The sequence below is a fragment of the Rhea pennata genome, chromosome 1 (genome assembly GCF_028389875.1).
Source record: "Rhea pennata isolate bPtePen1 chromosome 1, bPtePen1.pri, whole genome shotgun sequence".
Taxonomy (NCBI): domain Eukaryota; kingdom Metazoa; phylum Chordata; class Aves; order Rheiformes; family Rheidae; genus Rhea; species Rhea pennata.
Window position 1 is genome coordinate 5,110,855 of NC_084663.1, and position 27,517 is coordinate 5,138,371.

Below are 27,517 nucleotides of genomic sequence, written 5' to 3' on the forward strand. Positions count from 1 at the left end.
AAATAGCAAAGGCTATTGCTTAAAGCAGTTCAGGGTGAATCTTGTTGTCTTCATGTACTTGCTTTTCCAATAATTGAGGTCTGCTTGCTAAAACATGACAGGGGCTGCCCTTTTCTGTAAGGACAGAAATGGCTGAGAATCAAGCGATTTTTGTCAGGTCCTCAAACTGCTGTCTGCCATTGATGCAGGCAGTGTTGCAGTGGGGTATTTAGAAGAGATATTTTTGATGTGATGCTGTAAGAGCTCACATTGTCTTCCAACCCTAGCAGCTACCTTCTTAAGGAATTTAAAAGAACACAACAGATCTACGAGATTGTGCTCAGTGTTAAACCCCTGCTGATGGTACTTGAAGATAACTGGTTTTATTTTGCATTGAAATGGATCAGAAGCATACTGCCAGGCAGTATGATTTAGCCCACATCTGCCTCTCTGCTCTTCCCAGGAGTCGTGGTCAATGGGCAGCTCATTGGAGCCAAGAAGACTGAAAATAATAAACTTAGTACCTACTTTGGCAAAATTGGGTTTTACTTCAAAAACAAAGGCTTGAAAGTGGAGATCAGTACAGAAACAATAACACTGAAAGATGGCTCTTACAGCATCACGCTGACCTGGTCTGACACAGGACACATTATTCGGAAACAGTAAGTTGAGGAGCATTTATTGTTTGATGTATGGAAACTGTTTGGAACTAAGCTTGTCCAGATGTGGGTGGGATCCAGGTCACAGTGTGCCTACATGTGGGCACGTGCATCTCAGCTAGATATCTGAGCTTTCATTATAGTTAGTGGGGATTAGGCAATAAAGCCAAGAGAGGGATTCGGCTGATCAAACATAAGCAGGAAGAGCTGAATTCCTCTCCCTGCTCCTGACTGTATTGACTAAGGCCAGGATCAGTTGCCTGAACACAAGCATCTAATGCTCTTTGAGGTACTCTAAGGATTCCTGACATCCACAAGCAGCTAGGAGACATGTCTCCCAATGTCCAGGAGACCTTCACCCGCAGATTAACAGCTAGCAGCCAAGTTAGCATTGCCTGCAGCTGTAGACACCTGTTTAGGCAAAGGAATCACTTCCAAAATCTCCACGAATTGTAAGAGGATCTTAGACCTGTAGGGCAGGATTTGTTTGCCTGAACATGGCATGCTGTGTCCTATTAACGCTGTCCTGCCAGGCCACTAGGTACCACTCCCAGGGCCACGAGTTTCTAGTGGGTCTTCTGTCATGTCTGCCAGCTCCGCATGCATGTTCTGGGTGTCCCAGAGCATCTCGAGAGGCATGAGATGCTTTATGTGAGGGCAGCTGAACTGAGTCCTTGCTTTTGCTCTGTGTCTCTGCTAGGCTTCTCATATCTGTGAAGAAAGAAAGCAACGTTACTATCACTGTGGGTGAGAAAATGTCCTTCATGGTTTTGTTGCACCGCGTTTGGAAGAATCATCCTGTTAATGTTGATTTCCTGGGAATCTATATTCCCCCTGAAAACCAATTCTCCCCGGCAGCACATGGGCTGATAGGTAAGGGCTAGCATGGGCTGATGGGTAGAGGAGGACACTAGAAAGGGTTTTGCAAAATCTTTGAGTGAATTGGCTGATCTCTGCGTCCTGAATGGGAAAATGTCCTGGAAGCCCCACAGATATTGCAGAACACAGCTGAGCTCAAGCTGATCAGCTCTCTCTTCAGTGCTTGCCCCAGTCTCCTTTGGAAGTATTAGCCCCAGTGTGGCTTGAAGCTTGCTTCCCTCTGCTTACACGAGGTGGAAGGACTAAGCCAAACAAGCAAGGCTGATACCTCAAAAAAGGTAACAGCTCTAGTTCTCCAAACTTCTGATATCCAAGAGAAAATGTGCATGAACCAGGAGATCCCAGAGAGGTTGTGGAGTCTCCTTCTCTGGAGATCTTCAAGGTCCACTGGATGCAACCCTGCCTAACATGCTCTAGGTGACCCTGCTGAGCAGAGAGGTTGAACTAGATGATCTCCAGAGGTCCCTTCCAACCTTACTGGTTCTATGATTCCTTAGTCCCAGCTTGGGAAGGTGCTTTCAGAAAAGGCCTGACCAACCTTGATGACACTGTGACCCACACAGCTCTCCTTCTATGATGAGTGAATCCCATAAGCTACAGGGAGGTTTTCCCAAATATTCTTTGCAGCTCCTCTCCGCTTAAGCAGCTGACTGCAGCAGAGCTTTTTATCCTCCCCATGTGGATGATCCTATGGCACTGGAGACGTGGTGTGCTGTGACACAGGCAAGAGCAGTTTGCCTGCAGCAGCTAGTTCCATTTTGCAAATGTGCCAGGGAGCAGCTTACATTAGAGCCACAAAGGCTACAAAATGTAAAAGGTTTTAAACCTCTCCTTGATCAGGTCAGTTTGTGTCTGAACCGGATGTGTATATCCACAACCAAAGACCTGGGCAAGTTCTGGAGAAACCACAAGCCACCATGGAAGTGAAAGGAAACAAGTTCACCGTTACCAGGTAGGATTTGTGATCAGAGGACAGCACAGCCAAGAATAATCTGTTTTCTTCCTCTCTTTCTGGACCTGATTGGTTATTGCTTTTTTTAATGACTTCAGTGACTCTAGACTTACTAACTGTCAAGGATCTCCTGCAAACATTCCCTCTGTTAACAAATGATCTGTTTTTAGCTGCTGGCAAAGCGTACACCACATCAGACTATAAGGCAAGTTGGATTCTCTCATATTTGTGAGTCACTCGTGCTCAGGGCAGGACCAGTTCTGCCTTACAGTTTTCCGACCTTAGATAGGCTGTGTTAGCCCCACTCAACACGTCTGTCCCTCAGACCCCCACGGAAGGGCACAGGTGTCACAGAATTGTACAATTCACTGCATCTTGTGGTTGTTTCCACTGTGTGCCGGTGATGACACACATCTCACCATGCCTGCGGAGCAGCACCACAGATGAGTAGGATTACTGATGTATTTTTGTCTATCTGTCATGCCATGACCCTCATCTTGGGTGGTTTCTCCCTCACAGGGGATTGCAGAAGGACTACAGGACAGACCGCGTGTTTGGGACAGACGTGCAGTGCTGGTTTGTGCACAACAGTGGGAAAGGTTTCATAGATGGCCATTACAAAGATTACCTTGTCCCCCACCTGTACAGTTTTCTGAAAAAACCCTGAAGGCTCGAACACTAAACCTGTTTACTACACAAAAATAATCCCTTTGCGGTCGTTCATGCCCAAAACAACTATTCTGAACAATATCTTCAGCCTAACAAGCCAGATCGACCAAAGGTGACTTCACAACCATCTGCTTTGGAAGTGATTAGTGTTTCAAAGCAATGTAACTTCCTTTCCTGTTTAAAAAAATAATAATTCTGCAATAAAGTGACATGTTGGATTGCAGTAAATATCTTGCACTTGCCATGTCTGATTTAGTGGATATTATATTCCATTAAAAATCCCAATTATTTTATAATATACATGTCTTGGTACACTTGTAAAAGTGTTGTAGCTCCTGTACTGCTAAACTAGGCAAAAAGAACTGGTTTTTAAACCACAGCCAGGAGGCTGTGCATTAGATATACAGGAAATCTAACAGAAAAGGAACATGGGCTCTGGTATAGGTATCATGAGAAAGGCATGCACTCTCCAGAAATGAAGACCTTTAAGGACAGGTTAAACAGCTGTCAGAAATGATCTTGAAATAGCTGATGCTGCCATATCACAGGAAGGTGAATTACACAAGCCTGAGACTTCCTTGAGCCTATTTTTCTGAGAAAATGTCAACAGTGTTATTTTCTTGCAGTTGACACCTAGGAATTAATCTGGGAAAATAGGAGAAAGAGCCTCGAATTCAGGCTATATCGAAATCATCATCAGTATTAAAAGCTTCCCCCCTTCCAGCGGGATTAGCTCCCAACAGATGTCTTGAGGAGTATCAAGCAATGAATGGGATCACTACTGAAATGAATATATACATGCATGTACATAGATCCAGATTTAAAGGTTCGCTTTCAGGCAGCCTTAGAAAAAAAACATTGGCCAAGTTCTTCTCCGCAGCCCTAATCTAAGATAAGGACTCAAGTAACCTACTTGCCCTTCTGAACTTTAGTTTCCTTCATCCATGAGCTGCAGACTTCTCCGTGATCCTTCCTGCAGACACAGTGTCTGGGAAGAGAGGATTAACACGTTTGAAGTGTCTTTCCAAAGTAATTCAGTGGTGTTCACAGTTTCTCTACAAGCTATTCAGTATTTCTTTGAACTCATTTATGTTTTTGGCCTCCACAACATCCTGCAGCTATGAGTTCCAATATTTAACAAGGCCTTGTGTGTGTGTGGTGGGAGGAAAGAACCTCTCCTCCTTTGGTACCTGTTCTTCGAGAAGAGGCACACAGCTGCTAACACAACTTGAGCTGCAGCTATAACCTCCATTTATAGACAAGTGTGTCTCCTTTCCTGTCCTCATTTTCTTTCCTTGTAATTCTACATTCTTAGATACTGTTTTACTGCTCAACTCTGCCTTGCATTTATGTCCTGGGTTCCTGGAAAGCTATGTGATGCGCTGCATAAGGTTATTTCAGGTTATTCCAGAAAGCAGCTGTTTGTTTGATTTAACTTCTGTAGTCTATGAATTTTCCTGCAGGGGTCCCCTGGAAACCACAAATCAACAGGAAAATGACTCTCTGAGGCAGGGGAGAGGACAGGGAACAGTTACTTTGCTTCTAGCTGCCCTCAACTTTTAGGCTGCAACATAACTGATACATACACATCATGATGGCATCTTGCCCTATCCAACCCTCAGCCCACGAAGGAAGGAGCTGAGCCCTTCTTCTGAGAACAAACCAAGCCTTTTGGAAGGATTTTGCTCAACCACAGAAAACTGCTGTGCTAGCAGGTAGATCCAAATATTATCAGTCTCCCCAAAAAGCACTGATGGTAGAAGCCTTGGAGCATCAGACACTAACTGCTCTCTACACAGCTGAGATCTGCTTGGGAATGCAAGGGGTTATTATCATTTTTCTTTCCACTAGATTTCAGATATTAATCAAATTAACAAATTTATCGAATTCACAAATTAATCAGAGATAGACTGGACCATAAGATGTTGATCTCTATTTTGTCTGGTATGACTTATATCTTTCTCTTACGTGATAAGATAGAGCACCAGCTGGGTACTTCCTTACTATCCTCTTTGGTGGATACAGAGCTCTGTCCCATGTTTCAGATGCTGATAAGGAATACATTAACCTGAGAGAGGTTTATATTTATTCCTGAACTGGCTTAAAAATAAAATACTGTACAAAATGTCACATTTTTCAATAAGTAAAAAAGTAATGACACTCATTTAGCATCATAGCAGAGCACAGAGACAAAAGAAATATGAACAAAGGAAAAGGCTCTGGAGAAGCCAGAGCAGCAATTACTAACTTAATATCTGCGCACAGTTAGGTTGGCATTTTAGAAGCCACTCAGCTTGGAGGCCATATGCAGGTAAGTTGCATATTGGTATTATTAGGAAGCCTGACCACAAGATCAGAGGCTGATGGAGAGGACTGATTAAAAGCATTCTGCTACAGCTGATGTGCTAACTAAAAATAGAATTGGTGACAGCACTTAATAAAACAGACCATTCTTACAAAATCCAGGAAAAAAAATCCCCTGCAGCGCTGTTACCTTCCTGTTATTCTCTTAATCCCTTCCCTTGTTTCTACAGCCAAAACTCAATTTTGGCTGCAGAGTGAAAAATGTGTTGTTTAAACTCCATTGGCTCCAACACACACTGTCTGCCTTAGGCAGCTATTTGTAGGTCATTTTACAGAACTTCTAACATAGTTATTAAATAAAAGACTCCAGCTTGCAGCTATCTGCTACATTTTACAAAAGGAAATTGAATCAAATATTCTAACATAACTTTGACATAGAACCAGATGAAATATTTTCTCTGATAAAGATTTCCACAAACGTTTTATGTAACAAATTTATAGTGATCTTTAAATAAATCCAGTTTGTTTGTGATTAATTTCTATATACATTATAAATACATATACACACACAGTTAAAACCCTGACATGGTAGAGTCTTGTGTCTGCCTGCAAGATGCCAGAAAGTTGTTTTTGGGGAGTCATCACTGATCCATAATTACATAATCAGCACCTCAGGCAAGTTTGGAAATGTCTTCATACTGGATACCTTCAACTCGGCGTCCTTTTAAAGGTCCCTGGAGAAGAATGTAGTGCAAGAAATAAGTTCAAAATACAAACTTGTTGGCTGAATTTCCCAATACATAGCTTAAAATAACATAGCTAAACAGGCCATATCAAATCTCTCTGTATTTAGACATTTTTCAGGGAGTGCAACTAATGTGATCAGTAATGGAAGTGAAAAGCCTATGTATCAAAAACATTGGAATCTTTACCCAGTGCTGTCACAGTAAAAACACATTTACTGCCTTTCTGTTTAACAGCTCTGTCCAAAAGCCAAACATAACTACACACTGGCTCCTGTACAGGGGATGCATAACAGAACGCATTCAATATATTGCAAGTTTAGCATTTGTTCACAACACAATGATTTCTATTTCATTATTTGCAATCTGTCTGGGGAATGTGACTGAGTCTCACCACTTCCCTGGAAATCATTTTACTTTTAGGACACTTCTTGTGTTATTTAAAGTCCTTGCAATTTTGGGGCAAACATAAGCAGCTTTTTGAATTGTTTCACTGTGAACTTATTAAAAGTAGTAAAAGATTTGTTTTTGAATACAAATAAAAGAAAAATTCTCACAGACATCACTGGTTACGCGGAGTAGCTTCATCCATTTTTCATCTTTAAACTCAAAGTTCATGCAAAAATGAGAAATCCTAACAGCTACAAGCACCAGAGCCACAGAAAGACTGCCCTCACTTTGTAAAACTAACATATCATGATCCTCTGCTCCGAAGCTTCTCTTGTGGTTAGGACCTCTGTAAGGTCTCTCCCCATGTAAATTCTCCAGCATCTAATACAAGATGAGTTTCTGCAGCTGCTCTTTGAGCAGGATCCTAACAGGGTCTTTCCACTATAAGCTTTGTCTTTGAGCCCAGTATCCTTCCTGCCGTATCAACGATTTCAAAAATTGGTCTTGCAATGGAAAGCAGAGAAACAGCCACACGCACACAGACCTGATCACACAGCCTTAAAAGGCCATTAGTCTGCAATGGGCTGACTACACAGGAAAACTGCTCTGCACAAACTAGATCCTGTAATGTTTAATACTTACAGAGTCAATAGTTATAGTTGCTGAAAAGCTCTTCTCATTGATAGATTCCAAGATGCCTTCATTTCCTCTGTAACCACCATTTAATACCAAAACTTTCTTGCCTGAAATGAGAAATAGGAAAGTAGTTGCACAATAGGGCTCTCAATTTCTTCTGGTGGAGTTGTGCTCAACTTCACTGAGAGCTAAGCCAGAGAAGGTTTCTTCTAGAGACTCACCAAGGAACACTCAGCAGGCCCTTACAGCCTGCTCATCTCTGAAGTGCGCCTAAGTTTACTGCTCCAGGCTACACTGACATGACCGACAGAAGTCACTGAATCTGTGTCATGGAAGGAAGCCCAAGCCAGTTCTTCCATGTCCCATTCTCTATGCAAAAAGCTTAAGTGCACACGCTTTTTGACTTTTGTCTCATAGGCAGTTCCTCAAGGGATCAATTCTTATACAAAGGTAAGCAGAGCTCATCTGGCAGTGCCATTATGCTTAACAGTGTTCATGAACACCAACCAGCTCTTCATCACCTGCAGAAATGTGGAGCATGGTATGTCAGCTCAGCAGACAGTGAAGAATCTGTGAATCCCCAAAACCTGCATCCTGTTTCCCTCTACAATGACATTGGGTCTGTCTGCTGCCACCCCGAATGACCCCTGAAATACTGATCAGATGCCACATACAAACATTACTGCGTCACAGCCAAAGACATGCCACTGAAGCAAACATGAGATGAGGCAAGCTCCGCCAAGCACCCACAGCTACTTGAGGGATGACTTTAGAGTGAACATACGGGATAAATATCATCAAGGGCTCTGTAGGGCTCCCAGAGATGCTAACTGACAGATGGAGAGAAATACTTTCCTCTAGTCAAACAAACTGATTCATAAAGCACATATAAATTGTTAGAAGAAAGAGTAATTCTTGTCAGAAAGGATTGTGAGGACTCCAAGCAGAAGCAATGCAACTTTTCACCAAAAAATAACAGAAGACACTTGGTAAATGATCAGAGCATCTTACAAAACGCTGTCCAAGAACAGATGAAACAAGAGGGCTATCATTAGGGTAATTTCAAATCGATTAATTATGGTTTAAAAGAAGTAAAATGTAAATTTTAATGTGACAGGTAGGGTGGAAAACAAACATAATGAAACAGTTGTACCTGGTGCTGGTATTACAGTCTCCAGATGCGTCTGATCAAGCTTCAGTTTGTCTCCAGAATCAATCATCTTCACAACCGCAGTGTATTTGTCAATTACTTCCTGTTATGAAACATACAGGTCAATCAGTGACTATTACGTTTACAATTTTTATCTGAATTTTCATTTTCAAAATTAATAGATTCAGGTCCATGAGACTGCACTTCTACATTTTCAAAAGGAAGTAGCACTTCTGAGTTGTCCTAAAAGTATCCAGTTTTCACAACCTGATGACTGGCCCCATTCTGAAATTAAAGCTAGATTAAAAGGGCTCCTCTTGAGCATCAACAACTGGTCGTCTTTGGAACGTAAGACCACTGATTTTGTCATCCTATCTCAGACCAGCTATCTCAGCCACTCCCTCAAGGAGGAGAATAAACCAGAGGCTTCTTGCTCTTATGGAGGCTAAGCTGATTGGAAGCCAGACACTCAGTGACAACTGGGATACTGCCTCTCAAGGAAGCAAAATGGCACTGATCATCTTTGCATTCAGCATAAACCATGTTCAATCTCTCACATTCAAAGCTCAGTGGAAGCCAGCAGTTGGGACTCATAAACCTGTCTACCAGAAAAAGCTGTGATTTCCAGCTCTAAACCCTGCTGTGGACGATTCAAAATATGCCTGGGTGCCATCTTTGGCACTCTTGCCAGAGACTGTTGAGCACTGGGACTGCCTAGTACAACATCATTTCATTGGCAGTGGCTAAAAGCAAGCACTTCAGAACAAAGAGCAAGGCTTACAGACTGAAGAGTTTAAACGCAAATGGGATCTTGTTCAAAGGCAGCTTGCAATTTAAATTCAGTGCAAAACTGACCAGTCTCAGATTAAAATGCAATTGCATTGCTCTTTGTTACATTACAAACACAGAGACTATTCTCTAAGATGGATGTGGTAATAAGGACAAACTACACAGGATAAAAACCGTGTTTAAGACAGGATCACTGAGCAAATGCCATTAAACCAACCCAGAGATTCACTCTCCACCTAGAATAAGCCCTAATAAAGTTATAGTGCAGTTTCAGTCCCTATTAGTTTTGGTTCAAGGCTGAACAATTTGCACAAAGAAGTAGAAAACTTCAGAAGTCATTTGATACCAGAAGGGCCTAACCAACCCCACAAGCTTCCATTTGCATGCTTTGCCAGATAATTCACCTTAACAACTGCCTTCTTCTTGTGATACTTCTCTCCAAGTTTTTTTGTTACAATTTTTACAATGATTTCCTGGAGAGGAAGAGAAAAAAAAAAGAGAGAGATGAAAAATGACAAAATATACAAAGAAGTACACAATTTAAACTGGTTGCCCACTGCCCACGACCACAAGCGGTGATGCCGCACAACATAGCACAAGAAACAATGACTGTAAAAACCTGGCATTTAGGAACATGCTCTTTATCCTCAGATTACTGCCTCAGAGCATTATCTCTCAGAGGCTTTCATTAGTTTTACAAATACAGTTACATTTGAATCAAAGATGTAATATGACAGCCCATGAGGAGTCAAGAGCAGGACTTCTGAATCTAAAAGTCCAGTCAAAAAGTAAAAGCTTAGACAAGGTCTCTTAGCTCAAAGGGTGATGTTCACTTCTACGTTTCTGTGTGAGTCAATTATCAGTGTAGGAAGAAAGGGACTTCAAGTGATCTCATAATTTAAATGCAATCTGTAGGAACTCAAAGTACCATCTGCTTAAATACAGAATTCTACCCCATTTGAGACTGAACATATGACACTTCAGGCTGCAGATCACACTCAACTGGGAAGAGTGAATTCCTCCCAGCTAAGATAAATATTTCACATTTGGCAGCTTGGAAAATAAGAGTGCATTTAGTTAGAAATCTGGTTTTGGATCTATACCTACTTCAAATCAAAAGCAGATTTAGAGATGCAGAACTTGGTTGAATTTGGCAAAATAATCATTTTTAAGATACTTACAGGCTGCAACCAGTAGTCTGTTCGAGCTGTTCTTTTCTTCTCTTCTTCAAGCTACAGATCAATAACAAATAATCACCATATATTTCCTCTTACCACTACAGCTTTTCCACCCCTTCAAAAAGCTGAACCAATACTCCATGCTCACATCAAGGCGGGGGGGGGAGGGCGGGGAAGCAGGCCAGGTCAGTAGGTCAGTGCATTTGCTGCATAAAAATCAATCTGATGAGATCCAGGAATCCATGAAAAACAAAGGAGATTGAAACTTATTTTTCTATTCTATATATTTTATTTTCCTGTAAAATCCGTATTCCTTTACTTCCAAAACTTTGACCATCTTAGGAATAAGGTATATTTGAACAGCAGAAACTACTTTTAAAGGGGAAGTCATATTGTTTTGCATGATAAGATGTGAAAGTTTGAATTCCACATGAACTGAAGGTCTAGGATCACTACAAAGGAAGGTCTTGCAAAGTGGACTCATTGCCATAGATGTTCAGTTATAAAGATACAGATCCTTGCACAATTATTACCTCCATAATCTCATCCAGTGCAGATTTCTTCTTTTTCTCTTTGGACTGACCAGAGCTATGAGAAGATTCTTTTCTCTTAACTGCCCCTTCCACCATCTTCAGTGCATTTGGTCCAAGGACACTGCTGGAAGAGTAAGATGGTGTTTTCACAGCACACCTTAAATTGCCTCCTCTACCAAGATGCATTTGATGGACTGGTTGTGCAAAACGACTGCTGATCTATAGGATTTCAGTTGCGCAAGCCACCTTCCAGACCCTGCATGTCTCCTTCTCTAGGATTGCACTTGTCAGCTAGAACTGATCTCCTTGAGGTATAAATTCCACTTGCTCTGACGCTTCCTGCTGGCCGTCCAGGTAAATGAAAACAACCTAATGATCGATTCACCAGTGCAAATGCAAAGAGTCAATCAAGGGCTTGAGTTAAATGGAAAAGACAAACGCAGGTCTGCAAATAAGATTCTCAAATCTGAAAGGACAAACTTGTGGTATTAGTGAAGCCACCTCTGGGACTTAGCAATTCTCAAACACGGCAGAAGCCTAGATTCCTGCCAGACAGAGGTACAGGAAGAGAAGGGAGAGGAATCTGCAGGGATCTGAAGGGAGGGCTCCACATCCTGCAAACATACACCACCTTCACAATGATATTCAAAATAAGCAAACAGCCTCCAGGGTATAAAAGAAAGGCCAATCAACACAAAAAGTCACCTCCCAACATTTAGGAACACTTAGGTAAACTAAAAGCAGCCTGAGTTAGGCTGTATAAAAGACATTCAAATGTAGTAAAAAAATTTAGATGTTCATTCATGCAGAAAGGTGAAGCAGGCTGCTGTGAGGTAGAGATTAAGACAATCTTAGTATGGCCTTACGACAAAGCTGATGTTCTGCCTGCATTCAGTGGTGAGGATGTTACATAAACTAGCAAAGGAAAATACATAATGGGAATGAAGATACAGAAATGGTATTAGAAGCAAAATTCAGAAGAAAATATGTATTTCTGCAGAAGATGGGATAATCTCCATAGCAGAATTCTAGAAGAAATAGCACATGAAATCACAAATCCAATAGCAAGCACTTAAAATAAAATCTCATAAAGGGTAACATACAATTGAAAAATAACAACTGCAATGTCTACATTTAAGAAGAAAATATATCTGGCTGCAAAAGTTACTGAGGGATTTCCGGGTGACAGTACTAAAACAAATCTTAACATTTTCATTAAGGGCTCTGGGACAAAGAGTAGGAGATTGCCAACACAGTTCAGGTGTATCATCAGTGAGGAGGACACAAGAACGAACTGAACACAAGGAAGGACTGGTTTTCTTCAGAACTGTATTTTTTTTTTAATAAAATTCAGCAGCACATCAGGCAAGCTCATATACTTTGGATAAATTTACCCTGATTAGGTGCTATCTACTGGGAGATCACCAGTGTTTAAGAACAACAAAAACAGAAAGGGATTTGGCTATATTCAGTGATGAGAGCTACCATTGCGAACCAGGCATGAAAGAGTCAAATATAATCCTAGCGGGCATCAAGACAGACAAGTATTAGTACCTTGTATAAGCTGTGGTGAGATTTCATTTACACAACTCTGATCAGCTCCCCTGTTCAAGAAAGATTAGCTGAAGCTGGAACAAGGGCAAGGAAGGGGATATTCATCTGATCAGGGGAATGAGGAAATGAGGCTTGCACAGTGTAGGCCAGTTTCTGTAGCACAGTGAAGGTTAAGAGGATATAACTGTTCCCTATATCATCTGAGAAAGTAAACACCAGACAGAAAAACAATCATTTATGTTAAAGGCCCACACCAACATCACAGCAACTAGTATAAACTGGCCATGACACATCCCAATAGCTTCTCATTCCTTAATTACAAGTAGTTCTAATCCTACATCAATTTGTCCACTGCAGCAGCCCCACTGTATGATTTAAGCAGTGATTGGAGAATATAAATTATTGATGAAGTCAAACTAAGTCAGGGGCTCCTAATTTGCTCAAGGGTGGTCAGCATGAGATACAGCATCACAGTGGCAGTGGCAGCTCCTACCTCTATGCCATCCACACTGATGTTCAGGTGAAGGCACACCTCCACCTCCTGCTCCCCTTCTCAGCAAGGCTCCAACTCCTTCTCTATATCCAACCAGCAGCATCTCCTTCCCCAGACCTACACCATCCACAACTTACAATCTCTTGCCCCAATTTCTGATCAGGAAACACAAATCCTAGCCCTGGACAGGTTTCTGCAGCAAGGCTGAAAGGCAGAGAAGGTGCGAAGCCAGGAAATCCTGCTGTACACTGCACTAGGACATTGGATATCAAGTTGACCTCAGCTGATCAGCAGTAACAGCCAAAGTATCTCACAGCTGTAGAACACACCTTTACATTGACACAGGGAAGAGGTATCCATATACAACTCTGAAGAGATTTCTGTATCACCAAAGACACAGAAACCACAGTCAGGCCATTTTACTGTGAACTGTGACCTAATTTTGCTTCTATATCACCATTTCAAAATTTACAGAAAACTATCTGCCATATGCTCTGAAAAATTTAGATGACTGATGTAAGATTTCCAATTTAGCCAAATTTTAGAAAGCAGCTTAAAAACAAATCTAAGTATTTCTCTCAGAGAGAAACTATTCAGATGAGTGTCTGCATTAAATTTCAGACTCAAGTACAATTCAACACTTTGAGATAATTTACAAGTATTGAAAAATACTCAAAGCCTGAAATCTGTATCTATTATTGCAAAGAACTAGTTTATTGTCTCATTTTCTGCCTGGCATATCTCCCATCAGATATCTTATCTAAGAGCTGAGCTTGTGATGAGAGGTAATCTTTCGTTTTACCTGTAATACACTTAATTACAGTATTGCCTCACAAGAAAAAGTATACTGTTCATCAAACAGCTTTAGACTGCTATAACTCTGTATTGCATGCATTATTGATCCCTTTTGTCCTGTGATTCTCATAAGATGAGAACTAAACTCATGAACTTTAGAAAGATATACACCAGATAGGTTCAACTTAAATGCTGATCAAAGAAAATATTACCTCCAATTAGACAATGCAATCAAACCTTCTAAAAACTGAAATTAACAAGTCACAAATGGGTAGAAGGCTGTTGGGACTAAATGGCATTCACTTCAAATGCTTTGATTAGATCCCTTATCCACCCTTTCATATATTAGTATCTTCTCAGAGAAAGCTATAACTGCCTGTTACTTTATGGGCATCTGCCATGAACCTTGCGGAATTTAAGAGGGCTTCTCACAGCATACATCTAAGATACTCCCCTTCATCCATTTTAAATGCAAAAGGAACCATGAAATCATCTAATATGCTTATATTCATCCTGAATAACAGTACAGGATGAGATATTAGACTACAAACTTTCCAGGACAAAGTATATCTTCCTGCCCATCCAAATAGTACTGTCACATAAATACTTTACAATAGTAGGGATTGTCCTTAAATTCTTTTCTCACCTTGTTTTAGAAGATGCTGCTACTGAAGTACTTGCTCCTTTGTTTAAATTAAATGCAACTAAAAAATAAAAAGATGTTACTCTATTTCTCTTTAAATAAAACTGTATTGAAGGCTGTTACGATTTTTAAAAACTGTAAATGGAAAAGGTCATAAAGTTGAAAATACTTGCTAAATGATAGTTCGGTTCAGCTTTTTAAATAAATTACTTAAAAAAGATAGACAGAAGAATTATCTGTATTTCCACATTTCCAGTGCTCTCAATAACTGATACCAAAGCACGTTATGAACACTGAGCAAGTCTCAGCGCTCATCTCCTGTCTTAATCATAAAATAAGCTCTAGTAAGACATATGTCAAAATTTAGTTACCTTTTTCTTCTTCATTTTCCCTGTTCAGCTCAGTATAGACTGGCTTTTCCTGCCAAAAGAATAGAAAAGACATTTGAAGAGTCAAACTGACCCATTGGTGATCATTGATTAGCTCAGTTTTACATGCTACTGCAAGATTATCTAGTAGCTGTAATATTCACCCTGGCTTGATCCATTAAGAAGATTATGAACTGAAAATATTATTTCATTACAGGCCCCTGTGTAAAATTGTCTAATTAACAGTCTCTACAGAGATGCTGTTTAAACTTGCCAGATCCCAGGACAAAAAGAAAGTTGCTTACTGTAATAACTTTCTCTTTCTGAACTAGCATGATTAGACTGGTTTCTGGACTGTCTGATAAACCAAAGAAGGAAAATCCCAGATTCTTTCCAAGTTTTTAGCACTGAAGGCTCAGACCATTTAAATTTCAATTAGTTTTAAATTAAGAAAAAGATAATTGTTTATAACAGCATTGAAATGCACCTATCAATACCTGAGATCAAATGGGAGGTTCTAATCCCAGGCAACAAAGCGTTATGAAGCCATGGAACAATGCCGAAGAAACAGCTCCTGAACATTAGTGTAGGACTACCAAAATAAGACTTTTCACTATGGTGATTTGCTTATCTCAGCCTTCCTAGTTATCTCAGCCTCCTTACTGCAAAAGGTACTTGTTATTTGCAGCCCTAAAAGTCAGTGAAATACCACACACGAAGAGATGCCATGCTGGTTGTTGTATTGCTTATTCTCCCCTCTTGAATTCAACAGAGAGGTTTAAGTTACTAATCACTTGAACAGCAGTAATTATTACTTATGTAGAACTAAAGCAAGTCAGGTACAAAGTAATTCCAAGTTTTTATCCAGAGCAGGTTACAATGTAAGATAATTATTTAACAGAAAATTCAGAACATAAGCGAGTTAACGTGATGATTTGAGTAAGGGAGAAGACAGTCTAAATCAAAATCTGAAATGGCCAAGATGGTACAACAGGGATACAGTAAACAACTCCAGCCGATTTCAAAAATACATCACATCTTAAAGGAGCTGAAACTTCTATTTCTGCCTTTTTGGAACTGTGATTCCATAGAGGACCTAGATGCTCATCAGCTCTAACAACCGTTAGCAAATCGGTTAGTCCAGGAAATGTAATAAACTGTAATTTCAACAGAAACAAGGTAGTCAAGGCTGCTGTCTTGAGGCTACAGAAGCCTCCGAGAAGAATCTATTCAGCAAAGCAGTTAAAGATGCTCAGCAGTTGGAACTGGTGACCAACTGGTAATCTGAAGCATGAAGATTGCTTCCCACCTTCTAACTGATTGCAAAGGAAATACCACTGAAAGAATCTTAATAGCATCAAATTCAGCATTAATTTAACTATGAGGACTTCCGAGTTGAAGACTGATAAACAGTGTAATTTTCCTCACCAGTTCCTTGCCCTCCAAACCTCTTCTAACTTGTTGTTCAATGAATTTAGCAGTTTTTTCTTCATCATCAAGGTCCTGCTTCTTCTTCCTCTCTTGTTCTTGTTGCCTGCGAATAGTCTCTGGGTCTCTATCAATATATTGGATATACCAGCCTTTTGGAGTCTCATCAACCTTGCAAAGACCTAAAAAATCAACACAAAAATTAGCTTACCACCAAAGCCAACCCACAGCTAAGTAAGATTAACATTAACATAGACAAGCAGGGAACCAATAAAATATCAAAATCATTTTCACAGGTCATGTTTACCATAGCAATGAAGATACTTTAACAGAATCAATGTATCCCTTATGGTCCAGTAAAATTGACTTTGACCCATCTTAAGCATCTGTTTCTGCTCTTTAACTAGCCATTTCAAAAAGGCCAGAGCGCATAATAAATTGAGGTGTTTTAGCATCCTTTCCTTATTGAAGGAAATGTTTCCTTTACAGTATTTTAACAAGGAAGAAAATAGAAATCTAACATATGTAAACAATATATACAAAACAATATTATGTCACAGAAAGCCTTACTATGCTGCACTACTGTTACCAACTCTCATTAGAGTGATTTTGCAAACATGACATGACTCATGAATGTATCCTGCAGGACACAGGCAATCAGAATAAATGCAAACTTTAGATCATACCACAGTGCCATATAATTTCTGTTCCTCTCATTGAATAGAAGATTGCAGATCTGAAGCTTTAACCCTTTCACTAGGCCAGGAATGAAAGAAGTGACCACTCACTTCTTGTCACCTTATATATGGACGGATTCTGCAGTCACAAGAAACGTTCTGTAGTAGTTCTTATTTTTTAAATTAGCAACTATTGGACATTGACTTAGAATTTAGCAATAACTCTAGTAAGTATAAACTGGCAGATGAAACAAGAAAAGGTTAATGACTGATGCATTCATCCTAGACCTCTGATACTTTTCACAAGCAGATTCCTAATGATTAGCACAGGAATATATTTGGACATCTGCTACTATACATACAGGTGGCAAGAGGAAGAAAGAAAAATGAAACAGGGGAATTAACACCATCTTTTATAATTTATTATCAGCAATCCAATTACTCAATAATTTTAAAACTCTTCTACTCTGAATAACTATATTTACCTTCTCTACCCAACCATTTAGTAAAATCAGTCAGTGTCTCCCATTGCGTAGCGTTCATGTGGATGTGCTCTCGATGACTGATATATTCATTGTATACAATATTATTGTGGACTCTCTTCGTTCCTGAAATACAAAATTATTATTAAATACAAGTACGTGACCTAGAAGAAACTAACCCAAACTTCTTGCACTGACCCCAAAAAAGACATTAAAAACAAAAAAACAAACAGTAAAATGTTTACCAAAGCGCCTCCTGAGTAGTTCTAGGAAATCATTTCGGAATTCCCTTAGGAAACAAAAAAGAAAGTATTTTAGTAAAACTTAACCAATTACAAAGCAATTTTTTATTGTCATCAAAAAAGAAATAGTTACAATACAGAAATATTATTCTGAAGCGAATATTACGACATTCAGATAATCATTTCTCTTTTTCAGTAAGGTAACATTAAATGCAGTACGTATGCACAAAGAAACACAATATTGCACATGCACACACAAGTTTTATCTTCAAAAGGATAATACCCTTTCAAAAGGATGAAACAGAAAGGATGAAATGGGAACACTTTTCACTAATCGCTGGTATTCATTACCAGGTAACTTCCAAGGTTGACTAACACTGACACAAGACACACAGCAGTACAAAGGGAAACAATTGGGTAGATTGATCACTCATCTCACTGCAAATTCAATGGCTTGAGCATAAAGCCTCACTTCAGATTTGTGCTGAAGACAGCTCCAGTCAACCCAGCTATCACGTAGGTCATAGCCGGACAAAGGAATCAGGGGAAACTGTGTGGGATGCTAGTCATACCACTCCTTATCTCTCTGTAATGGCTCTTTTAGCTCTTTTCAGAGACAAAAGAAGTCAAAGATCTAAAAAGGACACACTCTGCGCGTGTCATAGTCAATTAGCTGGAGCAGAACTATGTGGTATCAGGTAAGATAGAGCAACTTAAAGTGATACCGTTAAACATGAGATTAAATTGTCAATTTTTTTTAATATCATGGTTCCCTGAAACCTTGTACGTTTCAAAAGTGTCATGGCTTAACCTTTCAAATAGCCATTAAAAACAGCTATCACTAAAATACCATCTGAATAAAGTGCCTTCAATAGACATGACTGGGCCCTACAGGTATGACAATGTGGATTTGATTGAACAATGAAGACTTGGGTGAGAATATCTACGAAACTTACTCAGAGAAGTAATCCATGAATTGCTGAGGATTTTCAGAAGCCAGCAGCAATTGCCTCTGGTGGGACTCAGACATGCAATGACATTTGAAGCCATTCTATAAAAGAAAAATAAGTACGTTGTCTGTCTTTACCTCAATTTACAAAAGTCACAAAGCTGAAGAGCATTAATATTTTGTAAATGAAATCTCTTAGAAGCTCCGCAAAAAATATCTAGCACCGGGCAGCTGCTCCTCCTAACCAGGCAAGACAGAGACAGAGCTCTTCATGAGGCCAAGAGCCATCAGGTAAGAAGATCTGAGAGAGCGAAGAGCTGGGACATTGCAGCAGTCCTGTCTGCCCCTTGTGGAATGGGAACAGACTCCGTGCCACCCAGGTGCATTTAGGATCCTTCCAGATGTTCATAAAAGAGACTGCAAATACCTGCCAGCTTCCTACCTGACCAATACTGATACCAAACGTGTAAGGAGGAGACAGTGTCCTGGGAGGGCTCAAACTACAAACTGCAATATTTGACCACTGCTGGCACAGGGTTAAAGCCATCAGAGCTCCCCCAAAATCACCTAGATATAGAATGTTTGACCTTTTTCTTTTTTTTTTTTTTTTTTTTTTTTTTTTTGTCTAGTACAACACTAATCAGAGTATGATTTAATTTACAACAGCTTTCTTTCTATGGGGTCTCCGTCCCCTTGCAAAAGACCTGGTTGTGAAGCAATGATACTTTTTCACCTGCAGCTTCTGGGAAGGCAATAGCTGAAGAAATATATGGACATGCTCAAGAAACAGAAACAGCTGAAGAAAAATACAATTAAACATCCACTGGATGTTTTCCTTCTTTCTCTATAGCACATTAAACAGGCTATTCATGCAAAACTGAATTTAAAAGCACCATTAGCCTGAGAGGAGGTACTTTAGGGGCAAATCTTTGATGAAAATGGGGAGAAAAAGGACATTGACATCCCATGAGGATCTGGGTGCAAGTGAGCAGAGAGGTGAAAAGGAGAGGGGGCAGTTTCATAGGAAAGGAAAAAAAAAAAGTATCTCTTGAAAACAGGAGAAGCAGGAACAAAATCTGTCAGAATCAGGAGCAAGGGGAAGCAATCTGTGCTCCAGACATGCATCCCTTGGGCACGTATGTCCTCCCCTCAAAGCCAGATCAGAGTCACCCCATCTTAACCGCACCAGTCCCTCAGCAGGGAAGATCAGGGTCCCCCCAGGGAGGCTGAGGCCACCCCATGCTCTCTCTCCCATTGCTTGGACATCAGTCCTGCCACAGGGGAACTCGCCAGAAGAGGATCAGGACCCCCATGATTCCTCCAGAGAGGATAAGGAGCACCCCTAAAAAGGTTGGGGATTCCTGTGAATCAGGCAAGAGTCTCCCATGCTCCCCACAAAGGCATCAGACGTTCTTCCCGATCACTGGAATGACCAAACACCGCTAAACTCCCCACTAGGAGATCAGGGTACCCCTAAGGAGTACTGGAACCCCCCAAACGGAGTCACGACCCCCTTCGTGCTCCCCTCAAGGAAACAAGCACGCCCCCAAGGGCGACGGGTCCCGCAGGTGGTCTCCACGCACCCCCTGGGCCCGCCCCAAAGGGCATCAGCGCCCTGCAAGGTTTTAGGGACCCCTACAAGGCGGGTCAGAGCCCCCCGCGCTTTCCCACAGGCACCAAGGGCCCCCCGAAGGGGATCGGGGACCCCCGCGAGGGGGATCGGAGGCCCAGCGCCCCCCCTACTGCCATCCCCCCCCCCAGGGCGATGGGGGCCCGCCGCAGGCCCAGCGCCGCAGGCCGCGCTCACCTCGTCGCGGCACTGTTTCTGGCACATCTGGCAGTACCAGCGCAGCTTCTGCAGCCCTTTAGACTTGATGCGGTTGGCGATGGCCTTGGGGCTGAGGAAATCTGATTTCCCCATGATGGCGGCGGCGGCGGCGGCGCTATTCCCCTCCCCCCCTTCCCCCTCCACCGGAAGCGGCGGTGCGCGCCCCGGAAGCACTTCCGCCGCCGCCCGCTGGGCGCATGCGCGCTGCGGGCGCGCTGACCTTCAGCGGGGCCGCGGTGGAGGCGCCGCCGCCATGTTCGTCCGTGCCGCCGCTGTCGCCCTTTACCAGCCGCAATGGTAACGGCCTGGCGCGGCGCGGCGGGCGGGCCGCGGCGGGCGGCCCTTGGGGGCCGGGGGGTTAGGGTTTGGGAGCTCCGCTGCGGCGCTGCCCGGCGCTGCCGGCCCCCCGTCGCGCTGCGCGTCACCCGGGGCGGTGGGAGCGCCGCAGGAGAGAAGAAGACGGCGTTAAATGCGCCATAGCGGCGTAAGGGGCGAAGGAAAGGGCCAGCGCGGGCGCGGGGCATGGGTCGGGAGTGAAGCGACCTTCCTACGGGTGTTTTGTAAGAAACAGCAATTCTTAAATCCCGTTTCTCTTGGGGGGGACCCTGATTTGAACAGATGTGGGTTTGGCGGAGCGCTAGCGAGCGACCCTAATGTGTGCTGTGTTCGTTTTCAGGGGCCAAGTCAGGAATATGGCAACTCTGAAGGACAGTGAGTATTGCTCCCCTCTAATTGCAAGAGGGGGATGCTGTTGCAGGAAGACCATGTGTTAAAATTACAGTGTTAATTATCTTGTGACTTCCCCAGGTAGATGAAGTGATTATGATGCATCACAGCATTCATATATAAAGCTCCAATATGTTTTATGTTGAAGAAGTGCTTTCCAAAAAAGCATTATTTGAAATGTTTTTAGTATGAACTTAAATGTCATTTAAGCAACCCAGTATAGTTTTACTCCGACATATTTTTAAAATAATTTAATCAAATGTGCTAAAGTAGATTCTCACTCAGCTTTAAAAATCTAACTTATTTTCTCTTACGTTAGTTTGACTTCTTTGTGCATTTGTCCAACGTTGGAAAACAAGGTTCGCTGCTAATTCAGCTTTGATAATGCCTCTTTAAGCCCCATTAGTCTTAGGTTCTTATATAGGGATATTGTCCTGGGGCTAAATTTAGGACAACTGATTTGTTTTCTTCTTACATTGGTATTTTTATGAACTTTATTTGGGCAGAATCTGAACAGAGGAACAAGTTTGTTCTCTCTCTTTATTGTCTTTTCTCAGATGATGAGAGGAGGGGGGAAAAAAGACTCAATACTATAGTGTACATCAAATGGTGTATTTGAGAAAAAGGTAGACGTGGAAGGAAAGGGAGTAAGACTTCTGTGACATACAGTTTAATCTTAAACTTCTCTTTTGGCATAAATATAGGTTTTTGTGTGTGTGTGGGGGGGAATCTATTGTAAGGAAGCATTTGGGTTAACCAAGTTACTGCTCTAAGAACTTTAGATCTTATTGGTTCGTTTTTTAGTTACTTATTTCTCGTCTTTGAGGGACTTAGTGAGACATTTTTTGGACAAATATTGTTAATGTTTTTTCTTTGTTTTTGACATCATGCTCAATATAGCCCAGTTTTGACCTTCAACTGTTAATCTTGCAGTTACCAGACGTTTAAAATCCATCAAGAACATTCAGAAAATTACAAAGTCCATGAAGATGGTATCTGCAGCAAAATATGCAAGAGCTGAGAGGGAACTGAAGCCTGCTAGAGTATATGGAACAGGAGCGCTGGGTAATAGAGCACTCCATGCTATGTGATATAGGAGCAGAAGAGGGAGACTTTCATGGTGTTGTTTGAACATCTAGATCTGTTTTAACCTTTTGGGTAGATCTTCAAAAGAATTTGTATCCCTAGGGCACTGTCACCTTGTGTATTCCTTATCCTCATAGGTAATTTTTAGAAAGTCATTTTTAAGAGCTCTAATATGAAATTCATTATGATTCATGTTTATTTTTTAAGTGTAGTGTTCTATACTTAATTTTGCTTGTCATAAAGTCAACAGTACTTGTAATTGTTGGCCTGCTTCTTTCTGTTAATGAAGTTTTGTGGTATGTGCTTACTGTCAGCTGTGGTACTACTGTTATTGACAAACTTTGTTGTAAAGTTCTGGGCTCCACAGGCTCCTGAGAAACTGGATTTGCACTGTTAAATAGTGATGTTTATTTAATGATGTTGAATATAGAAATGTAGCTGGCTTTTAATTGTGGAGGAAGAGGACGCTGGGTGGGTGGTGGGGTTTGTTTTGTTTTTGTCACATCTGGTCACACCACATGCAACCTTTAATGACTGTCAGGGAGATGAAATTCATCTCGCTGTAATTTGAAGCCTCTTTAGAAATGATTTTAATTAGAATAAGTTAAAGGTATTTTGGTGTCACCTGTTTGCTTCCTGGTACCCTTGAATAAGTTACCTGTCTTTTTCTTCAGCTCTGTATGAGAAAGCAGAAATTAAAGCACCCGAGGACAAGAAGAAGTACCTACTTATTGGTGTGTCCTCTGATCGAGGCCTGTGTGGAGCTATTCATACATCTATTGCTAAAACCATGAAGAATGAGATAACCAACCTCTCAAACGCAGGGAAAGAAGTTATGGTGGTTGGAGTAGGTGACAAGATCAGAGGTCTACTTCAAAGGTAAAAAGAAGTAGAGGGATCTGGTTTGGATTGGGTTTATTGTTTTGTTTTCTATAGTAGAAATGAATGTTGAGGCTCTTCAGAAAGCTGTTTGGCATCCGCAGACAGTTACTTTTTATGGAGCTATGATAAATGCAAGTTTCTGTTTAAAAAATCTGCAAGTCTACTAAAATAGGTTTTGCTCCCTTGGACTTTTTGTGAAACTGCTGCATGACAATGTTATATTGGAATGAGAGTCAGAGCTAGCAACACTAGCACTGTTGCAAATGAGTGTTTATCACAAACCTATTGTGATAATTTAATTTTAAAAAAAGTAACATTTCTCTTAAGCCAGACTTCACTATAATGCTTAGTTTTATGAACACCAGTGAGTTACTGGGGCTGCTTGCATTTGGTGCTACTTAGTTCTACTTGAACATTAACTTGGTTCTAATACAGAGGGCATGTTACTGCAGGACACATAGCAATTACTTCCTGCTGACATTCAAAGAAGTAGGACGGAGACCTCCTAGCTTTGGAGATGCTTCAGTCATTGCTTCAGAGCTGCTAAACTCTGGGTATGAATTTGATGAAGGATCCGTCATCTACAATCGGTTCAGGTAAGAGAAAACTAAAACTGCTCTTTTGGCGTGTGTTCTAGAAGTGTGCTGGAAAGGTGTTGGATAGAAGACTTTCAAACAGCATATTAGTCCAATGAAATAGCATGAAAACTCAATGTGAATTGGTATGTTTATTTCTTTAGGAGTGCATTTTGTTGTTGTATATGAAGAGTTATTGTATTTGAAGACTGTAGTTGGAGTTTTTATTTTTATACTGGATGCTGTTCTCTTCTCAGTTAGATACTATAAATACATAATGATGCACTGATATTTCACCAGGAGTATCACAAAGCTTTCAGGAATGAGAAGGCCAAAAGTTGTCTGTTCCTGTTGGATTTTAAATGTTAAATTTAGGCTTTTCAGTTCAATTAAGATATTATGCTGCTTTTTTTTCTCTCTCCCCCCCACCCCCATAATAGATCTGTCATCTCCTACAAGACTGATGAAAAACCAATATTCTCTCTTGAAACAGTTGCTGGTTCTGGTAAGTAGTGACCTAGAAACCCCAGGTATGTGACGAGACAGATCGCAGAAAAAAACATTCTGAATATTCCCCAGAATGTTTCTGTACTCGTTTACTGTAGATTATCTACCAGTCTACCTTCTTGGACTTTTTTAAAGAGGAATCAAAAAGACAGATTTGGAAGAAAAAAAAAATACTCTTTTTTTCCTTCAGTCCAAATGTAAGAATTTTAAAAAGTTGACAAGAGCTTAATGTTCCAAGTATCCAATTAAGAGTAGTACATATATGATAATTCAAAAAGAAGAATAGATCTAGGCCAATGTATGAAGACTGAGAAGAAAAGGCAACTCAGTTATTTCAAATGAATGGTAACTTGAACGTCATGGGCTTGGATTTCTCTAATTCCACTCTTTCATGTTTTACAGAAAGCCTTAGTATCTATGATGATATTGATGCTGATGTGCTGAGAAACTACCAGGAATTTACACTAGCAAATATTCTGTACTACTCCCTGAAAGAATCCACCACCAGTGAGCAAAGTGCTCGGATGACCGCTATGGACAACGCTAGCAAAAATGCTTGTAAGGCTGCTCTATGGGTTTTCTGGGACTCCAGCAGTTCATCATGAAGAAACTGACTTCCATTTACATAGCCCTTTGCTTTCAGAGGGATAACAAAAGAAACAATTTATCATTTAATCACAACCCAAGTCCATTTTTTTTTGATTTGACACCAGGATGAATGTGTGAACCATACTTAGTCCCTGGATAGAGAGATAGCTGTTAAGTATACCTGCGGTTTTAATACAAGAAGCAAGACTTAGGTGGCTGGAAGTAGAATACCAGACTTTTTTTGTAAGTACAGGAGATATTAAGCTAATCTTATAATGGCTGAGAATTCTGTAGACTCTTCTGATGTGGCTGGTCTAAGGACTTCCAAAATCTCTATAAATCTTTCTGCTTGCAAGCCCAATGTAATTAGTAATGCACCAATTTAAATGATAAATAGGAGTTAAATACCACTGGTCATGCAGCAAGTTGAGAATATCCAAGTATCCCTTAAAAGGTGTCCAAACTAAGGACAGTGCAGCAGCAAGTGTGCAGTTGGTATTAATAGGAGACAGTAGCTTATCTGTAACAACGATGAGACTTGAGTGTTGCATAAAGGATATTGATGACTGAAAGGAGCTGCTGTGATTTGGAATAGGGCTACCCGTAGCCCTGCTGGTTGGGTTAACAATGCTATTTGGTATTCTATTCATACAACTTCTCTTCATCTGAATTTGAATACTTATTATACGTTTTAATTTTTTCTAGCTGAGATGATTGACAAATTGACCTTGACATTCAACCGTACCCGCCAAGCTGTAATTACCAAGGAGCTTATTGAGATCATCTCTGGTGCTGCTGCTCTGTGAGTATCTTTAAAAATGTGAAATATGACTTGTTCTAAAATCATATAATGCTTGTATGTCTTGCTTCTGTCAGCTTAATGGGAAAGTAAAGACATATAGGTTCTAACGCCAAAGGGAAGACATGGCATGAATCCTATGTTCTTCAGCCTGAGGTAGTTCTACTAACTAGTGTGATATTTAACTTTTTTTTTGTCTGGTCATTTTTCGCATACACTTAAAAAGCTAGTAAAATAAATCTTTAGCTTTGACACAATGTCCTTTCCTGAGCAAGCAGTGTTTTCCCTGCTCCTTTTTGGATTTGAGTAGACTTTTTTTTTACCCTTCCTCTACCTGGGGTTTTGTTGCTCTGTCTATTTAAACAGCCCAGTACATTGCTACGATATAGTGTTAAATGAGGGAGACCATCCCAGGTAACTTAATTGCCTGTGGGTGTACCAGACCATTGTGGCCCTCAGAAGCTGAGCGATTGGGGGTGGATTTGGAAGGAGGGAGTTTCCAGAGTCTGCTGAACTTTGAGTAAGATGCACATTTTTGAGTCAGTATTTTAAGTCAATATTTTACGTATTTCCCTGAGAAAGACATTTTGTGAGTGTGTGCGCTGCAGGTTACAAAACAATGCGTGAGCTTAAACTGTAATTTGTAACTGCATGTAGCTAGTGTATATTATATCTAACATTTTAAAAACTTCTGTTATAATGAAAGATGCAAATACATATGTTAATATCCTGTGTGTTTATAAAATGCCTGGAATACAAGATATGCAATACTGCAAGTATGTGCTGTATTGTGCTCCTCGCAATACAGGTTATAAATACATGTGGAGTTTTGCCTTAATTTGCATGAGCTGCTTCCTAACCTGCTTGTTCTGTTTTTTTTTTTTTTTCTCATAATATCAAAACCAGGGATTAATCAGAAAAAGAGGTTCAACCAAGACAAGAGGTAAAGTTACAAAATAGAAGATCAACTATATTTTAAAATAAATACAGACAATCTTGCAGTTAAAGGAGGAAGCCAAGTTCAGTTTTGCTGGTTTCAGAAACTTCTCTTCCTCAAGTGTTGGGAAACTGCTGTTCCAGTCCCACTGCTAGTTTGAATCTCTGTCTATATAAAAAGTTCGTGAAGACCAGTAATTTTAAGGAAAAAAATGTATCTATGATAGCATGCACCTGCATTTGGCATGCTTTTGTTTCTTTTTATGGATCTGTGGGTTATTGGATTCATTTGTGGTTATTGCTTTAATTTTTTAATAGTGCCCTGAAAATATGCAGTGAAATTTCTGTACCTTAGATTGCTTCTGGAAAAAAAATCTCAAGGGAAATAAGCAGACTCAAATTCTAAAATGTTATGGGAAAATAGGTTTGAAAGAGGGGTTGTGGCAGGGAAGATGAATGAATTGATAATGTATTCACACTGGAGGATACAAAAAGAAAGAAGATACTTTGAAGGTTTCTAATATGCTTCAATTTTTCTTACAGGTAAAGAAGAGCTCTTCTGAGCGTATGGTTTAATCTGCCTGTGTCTGTTCATGTGACTACCCTGTCATTTTATGAAGTGGTAAAGCCCCAGAAATACCTGTAAATTCTTTAAAATAAACCACTTACATGAAACAAGTGCTCTCAGTTGTCTAAATACCTAGATTTGACTTGGTTACTCTTTGAAAAAGCTATTTTTTTAAAAGTCTGTGTTCTACATTTTGTAATGTGTGACATAAAAAGCATGCAGGTGGGTGTTTTCTTACTGAAGGGTGGGAAAGAGTGTGTATCTTAAGAATATTAACACCTTATTTTCAGGGTGTTTGTTACATATATTGTGTGCTGAAGAGGGACATGGCCAGATAACTGTTTTGAATCATGCCTTTGGAGCACCAATCTTTCTCTCTCATTTGAACACTACACGCATTTTTAGGCATTCATCTCCTAAAATGAACTTAGGTGATTATATGAATCACTAATCTTTATTTACACCAAATCACAAAATGGTTGAGTTTACTGGACTTCTTCCTCATAGGGATGCACCAATCTTAAGTCTGG

At 40.5% G+C, this 27,517-nt stretch overlaps 3 protein-coding genes across 8 annotated transcripts in view; 2 read left to right on the forward strand and 1 right to left on the reverse strand.

Moving 5' to 3' along the window:
* ITIH2 (inter-alpha-trypsin inhibitor heavy chain 2) overlaps window positions 1-3,136 on the forward strand; it is a 28,088-nt gene extending 24,952 nt beyond the window's left edge. Inside the window, exons 18-21 of the mRNA XM_062580496.1 lie at window positions 443-641; window positions 1,339-1,511; window positions 2,358-2,469; window positions 2,989-3,136. Of these exons, the coding sequence (XP_062436480.1) occupies window positions 443-641; window positions 1,339-1,511; window positions 2,358-2,469; window positions 2,989-3,136 (632 nt within the window). The remainder of the gene's footprint in view (window positions 1-442; window positions 642-1,338; window positions 1,512-2,357; window positions 2,470-2,988) is intronic.
* Window positions 562-20,435, reverse strand: KIN (Kin17 DNA and RNA binding protein). Of its 4 annotated transcripts, XR_009958980.1 has the most exons (15): window positions 20,300-20,435; window positions 18,500-18,594; window positions 17,547-17,590; window positions 17,305-17,427; window positions 16,143-16,324; window positions 14,718-14,766; window positions 14,350-14,407; window positions 10,862-10,985; window positions 10,332-10,382; window positions 9,555-9,623; window positions 8,365-8,464; window positions 7,218-7,318; window positions 6,113-6,176; window positions 4,052-4,126; window positions 562-1,349 (listed from the first exon to the last, which is right to left on the reverse strand). XR_009958980.1 is itself a non-coding variant. In XM_062580518.1 (14 exons), the coding sequence occupies exons 1-13, from the start codon at window positions 20,411-20,413 to the stop codon at window positions 6,114-6,116; spliced, it is 1,173 nt and encodes a 390-aa protein (XP_062436502.1). In that variant the 5' UTR covers window positions 20,414-20,435; the 3' UTR covers window positions 563-1,349; window position 6,113. The 4 variants fall into 4 exon arrangements, 3 of the variants coding, with proteins under 3 accessions (XP_062436502.1, XP_062436509.1, XP_062436491.1); XM_062580518.1 differs by lacking the exon at window positions 4,052-4,126 and having other exon boundaries at window positions 563-1,349; XM_062580525.1 differs by lacking the exons at window positions 562-1,349; window positions 4,052-4,126 and having other exon boundaries at window positions 5,907-6,176; window positions 10,862-10,982.
* A 75-nt stretch (window positions 20,436-20,510) lies between these two features.
* On the forward strand, window positions 20,511-27,097 carry ATP5F1C (ATP synthase F1 subunit gamma). Of its 3 annotated transcripts, XM_062580560.1 has the most exons (10): window positions 20,511-20,617; window positions 20,997-21,031; window positions 21,980-22,111; window positions 22,807-23,011; window positions 23,467-23,610; window positions 24,030-24,094; window positions 24,499-24,654; window positions 25,390-25,486; window positions 26,390-26,426; window positions 26,963-27,097. In XM_062580560.1, the coding sequence occupies exons 1-9, from the start codon at window positions 20,574-20,576 to the stop codon at window positions 26,394-26,396; spliced, it is 885 nt and encodes a 294-aa protein (XP_062436544.1). In that variant the 5' UTR covers window positions 20,511-20,573; the 3' UTR covers window positions 26,397-26,426; window positions 26,963-27,097. The 3 variants fall into 3 exon arrangements, with proteins under 3 accessions (XP_062436544.1, XP_062436559.1, XP_062436552.1); XM_062580568.1 differs by lacking the exon at window positions 26,390-26,426 and having other exon boundaries at window positions 20,512-20,617; XM_062580575.1 differs by lacking the exons at window positions 26,390-26,426; window positions 26,963-27,097 and having other exon boundaries at window positions 25,390-25,490.
* The last annotated feature ends 420 nt before the right edge of the window (window positions 27,098-27,517 follow it).